The 10,072-nt window shown below is 37.3% G+C and overlaps 2 protein-coding genes across 3 annotated transcripts; one reads left to right on the top strand and one right to left on the bottom strand.

The window, feature by feature from the left end:
* The first annotated feature begins 429 nt into the window (after positions 1–429).
* On the top strand, positions 430–5,534 carry LOC106444504 (homeobox-leucine zipper protein HDG2-like). The gene is made up of 12 exons (XM_013885976.3): positions 430–1,102; positions 1,593–1,841; positions 1,959–2,076; positions 2,365–2,553; positions 2,813–3,217; positions 3,305–3,406; positions 3,620–3,820; positions 3,911–4,097; positions 4,197–4,465; positions 4,537–4,626; positions 4,758–5,109; positions 5,207–5,534. The coding sequence occupies exons 1-11, from the start codon at positions 1,077–1,079 to the stop codon at positions 5,103–5,105; spliced, it is 2,184 nt and encodes a 727-aa protein (XP_013741430.2). The 5' UTR covers positions 430–1,076; the 3' UTR covers positions 5,106–5,109; positions 5,207–5,534.
* Positions 5,535–5,941: 407 nt separating this feature from the next.
* Positions 5,942–9,907, bottom strand: LOC106440489 (glutamate receptor 3.5-like). 2 transcript variants are annotated; one of them, XM_013882171.3, is made up of 6 exons: positions 9,114–9,907; positions 7,616–8,967; positions 7,259–7,536; positions 7,119–7,150; positions 6,629–7,038; positions 5,942–6,552 (listed from the first exon to the last, which is right to left on the bottom strand). In XM_013882171.3, exons 1-6 carry the CDS (start codon positions 9,424–9,426, stop codon positions 6,079–6,081), a joined length of 2,859 nt encoding a protein of 952 aa, XP_013737625.1. In that variant the 5' UTR covers positions 9,427–9,907; the 3' UTR covers positions 5,942–6,078. The 2 variants fall into 2 exon arrangements, with proteins under 2 accessions (XP_013737625.1, XP_013737627.1); XM_013882173.3 differs by having other exon boundaries at positions 7,616–8,959.
* Positions 9,908–10,072: the final 165 nt, after the last annotated feature.

Raw genomic sequence — 10,072 nt, 5'->3', positions numbered from 1 at the left:
ATTCTTATTAAAATATAATTCAATAAAATTACAAAAAAAATGGGTTAATAAAAAAATTAAAAACAAACAATACATATAAAATTAAAACCATTATAAAATTCAATTAAAAACCTTTTTTTTTAATATTTAAATTAATAATACAAATTTTAGTAATAAATTTTAGTTAATGATAATTTAATATTTTATTTTATATAAAATTTTATTATTTATTGAAAATGGAAAACTGAATTTAATCTATTAAAATATATTTGAAGGAAAGGATCATATTACACCCAATGTCTTGATCTATACCTCTAGTTACCATGATTTTATATATTCTATTATTTGGACGGGATCATGGATCATGAATATTTGTTTAGTCCTAATCCAGTAACCTAACATGTATACGGATGGAACATGTACTTATTTTTTAATTTTATTTTGCTAACCTGTAATTATATTTCTTATAGTATATCTTATATATGTATTTAATATAAAATAATACATGACAGAATTTTCATATATATATATAATAATAATTAAAAACGGATTAATAGATTACCTAGATCGCTTAATTAGACGTCTAAACCATAATATTTTTATTAAAAAATTTATATAGCCAGTTTTAGAACATTTCATAACACAATATCGTATTTGATCTATATATGCTTATTTTGTGTGCCATAAACAAAAGAATCTACTAAATTGTTTTTCCGTATTCCCTTCTTTTTCGCTGTTCTTATTCCATTTTAGCTGCAACGGTAATATTTTTTTTTTCAAAAAACATTATTTATAATGCATCATTCCTTTAGTTCCCTTATAAAAAATAAAATATATATTTCATATTCTTAATAAAAAAAAATTCCATTTCAAATTTTTTCTTTTTATTCCACGTCACGAACATAGATAAATGAGTGACAAATGCAATTAGATGAGTGGAACGAACGAGATTTGCTAATCCACCAATAACTCAAATACTTATTTAGCCTCGATCTTCATTCCATTTTTTCATTGCAAACGGAGAAACCGACTAGAAACCCAAATAAACTTCAAAGTAAAACCTGTTCCTTTTTTTCGTTTCTGCTTGGATTGATACAATGACCATCAGTCAGCTTCTTAGAAGGTTTTTTTATAATCTTAGTTCATTTTCTTTTACAAAAAAGAAATTGGGTAAATTAATTTGTTTCTGAGTCTATATGAAATTCAATATGTGTCGATTGTTTGTTGATATTCTGATTGTGATGTTATGCGTTGTTGGGTCTTTATTTTCAACTGGTGGGTCCTTTGATTACCTCAGTTTCATTTTCTATGTTGTCAGCTCACTGTTGTCGGTTTCTCTTTTATTTTCTAGATCTTCAAAAAAAAAAGAGATCAAAGAAAGGGAAAAGTAGTTGACTTGGAAAAGCTAACTTTTTGTTGTAGTGAATTTAGTGGGTAGAGAGAGAGAGAGAGAGAGAGTGTGTGTGTATGCGTGTGTTGTCTAGATAGGAAAACAAGAAAAGAAAAAGCACAATCTTGTAAACCCTAATTTCTAGATATTATGTGTAAGAATGATCATATTACTTATTTGAATTCAATTTCTAGCAACTCACTTTAGTTTGTTAACTCTCAAGATCTCCAAGAATAGCAAATATGTCTCTGCCAAATTACATGGAACCAGTGGATGATGTGAACAACAACAACAATGGAGACACCGATAACAACGAAAACGAAAATAACAACAACATGAATGGTGGTGCTAGTTTTGGGGATGAGGAATTCGACAGTGAGAATCAAGAAGATGGAAACACTCAAAATCCTCGTGCTGGTAAGAGAAAGCGATATCATCGTCACACTCAACAGCAAATCCAGGAGATGGAAAAGTAATTAGTTCTTTCTTAGCTTTCCATTTTATAATTGTATATATATATATATTATATATCAGTAAAAATATATGGAATACTTTCACATCTTTAATTAATTGTTTATTTATTGAACAGTTTCTTCAAAGAGTGTCCTCATCCTGATGACAATCAGAGGAAAGAACTTAGCCGTCACCTGGGACTAGACCATCTTCAGATCAAATTCTGGTTCCAGAACAAACGCACCCAGAACAAGGTATAAACATAATACTTTATATATATATATATTTATTTAACGTTTGTGACAAACATTAGCTGATTTTGATCATGGTATGTAACAACAACGTCTAAGCAATGTTGTATGAAACGCAATTATTAATATTCAATACTTCTTTTAGTAAATTCTTTAATCACGTCAGAACCAAAAACATCGCCGTCTTTGGTATTCATACACTCTCCAAAGAAACCAATAACCACCAAGTTTATTTTTCAATTCATTTACAACTTTCTTAAGTTGTATTTTTTCTTTCTTTTTTTCTTGCAGAATCATCAAGAACGCCATGAGAACTTACAACTTCGTGAGGAGAACACTAGGCTTAGAGCTGATAACCACCACTTTCGAGAAGCTCTCGCTAATGCCTCATGTCCTAATTGTGGAGGTCGCACCGCAGTAGGCGAAATGTCTTTCGAGGAACATCATCTTCACCTCGAAAATGCTAAGTTAACCGAAGAGGTACGTACTATATGGGTGTACTAGAGGATGAATAAGTGAACAATGCACCTTTATAATGTTTTGTTTAATGTCAAACGTAAGACAAACACACATATATGATTGGTCTCATAAGTTCATAACCATTTCAATAACAACTCATAACATTTTTTCAACCAACAACATTCATTATATGGATTTAAAAGGAAAGACACTACTATATTGCAGTTACTTCAAATATTACTTACTTGTTTTTTTTTGTGTTTCTCTTTTGGGTTTCAAGATCCGTCAATTATCTGAGGTGGCGAAGTATACAGGCAAAGCTGTAATGAGATATCCTGTTCTGCCTACTCCTAATCAAGCTCCACCTTTCGAGCCCCCGATGACAACTAATGGAAGTATTGGAAACCTCTCGTTGTCGAACATCGGATCAGTGAAAGAGGCCGATAGGCCATTGGTCATAGAGTTAGCAGTTGGAGCCATGTCGGAGCTTATAGCGTTGGCTCAAATGAATGAACCGCTGTGGAAGGGAGGCGTTCATGGCACGATATTAGATTTGAATGAATACACAAGAAATTTACAAAACGGACTCGGGCCTAAACAGGTCGGGTTTAGAACCGAGGCATCAAGAGAAACCGCGATTGTGTTCATGCACCATATGGACATTGTTCACAGGCTAATGGATGTGGTAAGTTAATTTAATCATTCTAATTATGATAAAAATTGTATAAGCCTTTTTGTAAGGTTTTGTAATTAATTAACGTGGTATTTGTAGAATGTATGGTCGACCATGTTTGCTGGAATGGTTGGTAGAGCAATGACTCATGACACCCTCTTGACTGGAGGCCAAGGAAACTTGGACGGAACTATCCATCTGGTAAATTTTCCACTTAGTTTTTCTATATAATATATATGCAAGATGAGTTTATAACAAAACAATAATAATATCATTTTGATATGAAACAAATATATTATTAATATAAATAACTAATATTGTTGTAGGTTCTAAGCGATGAGTCACCGTTGCTTAGAGCCTAACTCCTTTTAACATTGAATATAACCAAGTTTGTTGTTGTTATTACTTCATTAGATGACTGCTGAATTCCAAGTTCTATCGCCGCTAGTCTCATCCCGTGAATGCTACTTCGTCCGCTACTGTAAGCAGCACGGTGAAGGTTTATGGGGGGTGGTCGATATATCCATCGACCATCTCATTCCAAACCTGGAACCTAAGTGTCGGCGAAGACCATCTGGATGTCTGATTCAAGACATGCCAAATAGATTCTCCAGGGTATAAACTAAAACTTTATGTTTAATATAGACTTCTTATGGTTTTGTGTAGGAATATTCTAGTTAGTTATATTTGTTTGTTTTGAAAAAGGTTACTTGGGTTGAGCATGTGGAGGTAGATGACAGAGGTGAACTTCATGCCATGTTTAAGAACTTGCTCAATTCTGGTCAAGCTTTAGGTGCTAACCGCTGGGTTTCTACATTGGACCGCCAGTGCGAGCGGTTAGCCATCATGATGGCTTCAAACATTCCATCCATAGAACCTGGTGGTCAAATAAGTATTTACTCTACTCCTTATGATCTCAAGCTACTCACATAATAAACCCTCTCTGTTGTTTTTTGCTTAACCATTTTGTGAGTTTTGTTGAATGGTGCAGCTGTAACGAACAATGCGAAGCAGAGCCTGCTGAAGTTAGTTGAGCGGATGTCAAGAGGTTTCTTTGATGGAGTGACAACTTCTACCGCAGATATATGGTGGAACTTGGCTGAATATACAGGAGATAGTGTGAGTGTGATGACTCGGAAGAGCTTGAATGATCCAGGAAGACCTGAAGGACTCATTCTCTGTGCAGCCCATTCGTTTTGGGTCCCGGTTCCTCCTATCACTGTCTTTGACTACCTCAGAGATGAGAAGAACCGAACCAATGTTCGTACTTTCTTTTAAGACACTAGATTTATCTTTGTTTTGCTTAACATGTTTTGAAATGTTTTGTGCAGTGGGATGTTCTCTTCCTTGGAGGGAATCCTCAGAAGCTGACACATATTTTTAATGGGAGAGACGATAGGAACTGTGTATCTTTACTCCGGGTATATATTACATAACTTTGTTGTTTTCTTTTTTACATCAAAAGGCTATTCTATTACATGAGTTTATGTTTATATTTGCATTCTTTTCGATTTTTAATATGCTACATGTGTTTTGTTTTTTTGGTTACTAGAGCCCAAACACTAGCCAAAGCGAGATGATGATGATTGAAGAGAGCTCTACTGAGCCAGCAGCTTCATTCCTGGTCTACGCGCCTGTTGATGTTCCATCAATGGAGAAAGTTCTCAATGGAGGTGACCCTAAGTGTGTGCCGTTACTTCCATCAGGTTTTGCTATACTACCAGATGGTACGGCTCAGCCTGGAAAAGCAGGAGGGTCACTCGTGAACGTTTCGTTTCAGATGCTGGTTGACTCATCTCCTTCGGGTATGCTGACTTTTAGCTCGGTTTCAACCATTGAGAGTCTGATTTTAGCAGCCGCGAATAAGATCAAAGCTTACTTTACTCAGCAGACTGCTTGAACAGGTAACACCACTGAATCCATTTCAGTAAAGATACTTATAACCATCTATATTCAATGAGTTGTTGTGCTAATGACTTTTGTTTTTTCTTTGTTTTACAGGAAAGTATGTGTAAGGGGATGCGGAGGAGCGAATCTGTGAATAAAGAGAGACTGTGTTTTTATTTTATTTTCAAGAATTTGGAAAGCTTCAAAAGGGGAGGGAGTCAAGAACGAACCTGACAAGAAACAGTTCAGTTCTTGAATGGTTTTCTTAATGAGGTTCGGGTATTGACTTCCTTGTGAACTTTTGTTAAAAACTTTCCCTCATTTATGTTTTAAGTACTTTGTTTCATTCTGAATGTTGGAACTTTCTCAACTCATTTCTCTTTGTGTTTCATGTTGACAAAAAATATTTGAGTACTCTCTTTTAAACTATTTGTGTTTCAAATTTGGTTTTTGTTTCTGGTAGCTTTCAATCTCTTTTGTGGTCTGGATATTCTATCTTTTTATTTTCTTTCGCGGTCTATCTTGGAAGTCTGCTTGTTTAGAAAGTTCAAAGCTTTTCTTTTGCAAGTCTTCTCTGTGTTTGAAGAGAGATTGCAACGAGCTTTTTAAGCTGTTGTCTTGGCTATGGTTTTGTATTAAACCAAACGGTTTGGTCCAAACCCAACCAGGCAAAAAGATTCTAAGCTGCTAATCTTTCTAGGGTTGTAATTCGCCAAGAATCAAGGTAGAATGTTTGGCAAGGTGAGTTGTTAGAAGTAACCTTATCATCAAGCACCTGGTAACATTGTAAACACTCATATCTCTCTTTCATGATGAGTTCATTTGCTGATGGTTTCTGCATTTCATGTGGGAAGAATAAACAATTGCATTTATTTTCTTTGGGTTATGGTACCGTTACAAAATCTTATGAATAAATCTATTTACCTTTGTAAGTAATGTTACATCTGTAGTCATTTAAAACCAACTCTGTAAACTCTTTTCACCATCTATGTATCTAAACTATTCTCTAATGGAGTTTCACCTGAGCTTTGGCTAGCTTTGAGTTTCTTACTGCTCTTCAGCTTAAGCATCTCCTTGATCTCTGTTTCTCTCTTGTCCACAACTCTGATCAAATCCTTGAAACTCGCCGCCCTCAAACTTCTCCCTGCTCTAGAAGAACTGGCTTCTTCGCTCGCTCTTACTTCATCACCCTCTTCTTCTGTTCTTAACCGTTGGCATTGCCAGATAACTTTCCAGCAGAAGAGGGTGAGTACAATGAACCAAACTATGCCACAGATTAAGAACAGCCCCCAGAAACTCTGTACAGTGATTTGATAGTTCTCTGTGTCTGCAATCTGCATTGAGCATTCGTGGCTGTAGGTAAGCCATTTCTTGCGGATATTCTCAAGTTTTCCTTCATCAGACAGCTGCAGGATCGCTGTTGACATGTCCACAGCTAGAGGAGAGTCTCTCTGGAACGCCTGCAACAATCAAGATCCGGTGAGTAATGTTTTAACCGAGAGGAAGAATTGATTGAAACCGTTTTCTTTTACATACAAATCCCCAGCCTGTCCGGGTGAACTCCGGTCCAACAGTACGGAACTTGCAGTTGCTGTTTGACAACAGAGCTTTGATGTAAGGAAACTTGTCGACTATAGCTGCCACGCCACCAGCTCTGGGACCAAGTTGAAGAGCAGAGAGATACTCTTCTTCATCTTTCAGAGAAATGATTCTTGATGGAGGTATGTTAAGTTCATTGACCAGATATTTGTATGCGAATGCACCGTCTTGCACTCCGATGGGTTCGTTGCTTGCTATTAGACTGTCCATCCCTTCTATCCGAGATGTTAGCTGTTGAACGGTGAGGATCGAAGTGAGACTGGCCGTGTAGCTAGAGTTGATGATCAGAACCACAAACAACCATATGAGTAGCACAAACCTACCCAGCGTACTCACCGTGTTCTCCCCTGAAGATCAAGAAAGAAAGCTTGTAAATAACATTTAAAAGAGAGAAAACTTTGATGTTTTGTAGGCTCCAAGTACATACTCTGAGAGAAGAACATCGTTGAGAAGCTAAACCTGCAACGTTGAAGACCATAAAGGAAGAGACGAAAGCTTTAGTGCCTCTTAGTACATACTTTGTCTGTCACATCTTATGCCAGGAAGGTCAAAGAATTGGGAACTAACCAGAAAACGGTGATGATTTGACGCCTAGGAGGTCCACGAAACTCTTCATTAAAGCGGTGTTCAAGAATCCAAATGATGGCTCCCACAAAGAGAAAGAAAGCTCCGGTCACAGCCCACATCTCTACAGTGAATGGTTTCAAGAATGACCAAGGACTAGACTTGGCCCCCTTCACTGGAGCTACCACCACAAGCCCTGATTCCATAAATGGCTGCGTGAAATCTACAAACTTGGTTCTGTTTGTAACGATTGTAACATCACCAACAGCTACATCAAAATTCTAGAGACATAAAACAAAAGGGAAAAAAAGTCAGTTTAGTATAAGTATCTTTGTACTTGATTCAGTAGCTAAGACTCACATTGGCAGCAACTTCACTTATGAGATTGTCATAAGAAGGATTTCTCCTCCCATCTCCATAAACTATATAAGTACGTGGGACGGGATATGGAATCAATTGAATAGCAGCTTCAAAGATGTCAATACAGTAGCCTTTAACACCAAGCGAATTATTATCCTTCGACACATAGTTTTTGTAGCTCACACGGTGAGGCACACCGATTTTGAGCGGCTCTCCGTTGTCAGGGAAAGCCCAACCACGAGGTGGCTTTGTTACTTCCCCTGGCCATATGATCCCATTAAGACGTTGATGTTCTGCAGATGTGTTTGGAGGCTTAGAGTATAATGTCTCTGGAGGCTCCACTGAGAAGCCTGTATGATTCGACCAGTAGCCGACTCTTTGTGGACCTCTGTTGTTTATGTTTAGGATGTCGTATGCTGGATTTTTCCGGTTTTTCTCTGAATCAAACTCGATTTGTCCGGTCAGACCTGTGTAATTCATCTCATGAATGACCTGCAGGAATCTCTCCCCTTCATTGAAAACGTTAAGTGCTGATAACTTAATGTTGCTATCGTTGGTTTTCCTCAGATTTGGATCACTGGAGAAAGTCACTGTATTGCCGTCGCTGAAGAAAACTTCAAGAGCACGAGCTACCAACCAAACGGTATCATAAGCATACATTGCATAAGAATTGAAGCCATCAGCACCTCCTGAACTCTCTTTGGATCTAAGGTTTTTCCATCTTCCTTTAAACCTTCTTTTGTTGTTACTTTCTGGTATGTAATGGCGAAAAGCTACCACTCCTTGCAAGAGATCCATAGTTTTTGGGTCCATTGTTTCCACAGAATCCAAAGCTGTAAGAAGCCAATCAGTGGCGATCCAGACATAGCCACTGCCCATCATTCCAAGAGACTTGGCAGCAGAGAATATGTTTAAACCCGAATCAGGATTCACGTGAACGACAAAGATGCGTGATTCCATCAGATTAACTGAAGCCAATACGTCAGTGATCGAGCTGTTATCTGCACCAGGTGTAAATGCAGCCTTGTAAGAGATCTTGGCACGTTTCTTGGCTAAAGCATCGCCTAATACAGATATCCCGTTCCTACCGTACTCATCATCAACAAAGATCGCAACAACTTCTCTCCACCGGAAATAAGACACAAAATCCGCGATTGAGTTCATCTGGAAGTAGTCGTTCTGTGTGGTTCGAAGGAAATAAGGGAATTGTAGCGAAGAAAGCGTCGGGTCAGTTGCTGCAAATGACAAGAGAGGTACATGGAGCTCATTAGCTACATAGGAGATTATGTGACCAATTCCTGAATATTGTGGACCAATGGCTGCAACCACCTTGTTCTCCATTACCTGCAAAGCTACACAATAAGAGAACATATCACCAATCTCCTTCCTCATATCCAAATACTACTAAAACCACAGCTTTGTTGGGGCATTTTGACAAGGAACTTTGAGGCATATCTAAGGCGCTGTTCCTATTGGCTACAAATTATATGAAAAGTACCTCCCATGGTGCCAACAAATCCACTGCAGTTTGAGTCATGGAAGACAATATTGAGCTTGGTTCTCCTGAGAATACTCTGATCAGCATTAACGTCGTCAATGGCCGCCATAAACGCCGGTTTAGCTGCTCTTCCAATGAAAGAATCATAAGTAAAGAGAGCACCGACGTTGACAGAGCGTGGCCGAGAAGAAGAAGAAGAGTTTCTTGAAAAACTTTCTCTACCAGCCCCTTCCGTTGGCAAAACCCACAAACCAGAAACACATAGGAGCACAAATCCCATGGAAACAGCTCTAATCACCACCAAAAGTTCCATCTTTTAAGTATATTCTCGAACCCAAAGGAATGGTTTTTACGGGCTCATGAACAATCAACCTCGAGCGGAAATATTAGTCAAATAAAAAGACAAAAGTGTCGTGAAATTTAGCTGAACATTGGATCGAACCAAGAAACAAAGACTTGGATTTGACATGTATGTATCTTGGATTCGGTACCCAATAGATCAGTGTCCACATAAGAAACAAAACTGACAACATCACAGAGATGGTGGTTCAGAGAAAAGGATTAAATAAACATGAAACTATGAATTAATAATTCAGTTCATTGAGCAAAACTCCATGAATGATGGGAATAAATCAATAAAATAGCAAAGAGTTGGTTAGGGAACAAATTAGCATACCAAACAAAACAATGATAAGATATAGCTCAAGGTTGGATAAAAGAAAAAAAGTTCACGAGTTCATACTTCAGAGAACGTGGCAATTATTATAGAATCTAATGGGTACATATACCTTCATACGCACATAAAGATACAAGCTTTTCATATAAAATAAAAAACATATATCCAGATGTGGAATGTTGACTTTTTGAAATTTTGGGACTTCATTTTTAGTACCAACCCCTGTCAGATAAACCCACAAAGTCGAGAAGATAACTAACTATAGATTTTTTCATGCGAGTAT

Source organism: Brassica napus, chromosome C4 (assembly GCF_020379485.1).
Source record: "Brassica napus cultivar Da-Ae chromosome C4, Da-Ae, whole genome shotgun sequence".
Classification (NCBI taxonomy): domain Eukaryota; kingdom Viridiplantae; phylum Streptophyta; class Magnoliopsida; order Brassicales; family Brassicaceae; genus Brassica; species Brassica napus.
The sequence above is the reverse complement of the archived record's forward strand: the minus strand, read 5'-3'. Positions and strand labels throughout refer to the sequence as shown.

Bases quoted from the DNA above. Each gene is read 5' to 3' on its own strand.
- LOC106444504 (XM_013885976.3), top strand. From the start codon at position 1,077: ATGACCATCAGTCAGCTTCTTAGAAG. The intron at 2,077-2,364 runs GTATAAACATAA...TTTTTCTTGCAG, and splicing joins ACAAACGCACCCAGAACAAG to AATCATCAAGAACGCCATGA. The intron at 3,407-3,619 runs GTAAATTTTCCA...TTACTTCATTAG, and splicing joins TGGACGGAACTATCCATCTG to ATGACTGCTGAATTCCAAGT.
- LOC106440489 (XM_013882171.3), bottom strand. From the start codon at position 9,426: ATGGAACTTTTGGTGGTGATTAGAGCTGTTTCCATGGGATTTGTGCTC. The intron at 8,968-9,113 runs GTACTTTTCATA...CTTATTGTGTAG, and splicing joins ATTTGTTGGCACCATGGGAG to CTTTGCAGGTAATGGAGAAC. The intron at 7,151-7,258 runs GTTAGTTCCCAA...TCAACGTTGCAG, and splicing joins CAAATCATCACCGTTTTCTG to GTTTAGCTTCTCAACGATGT.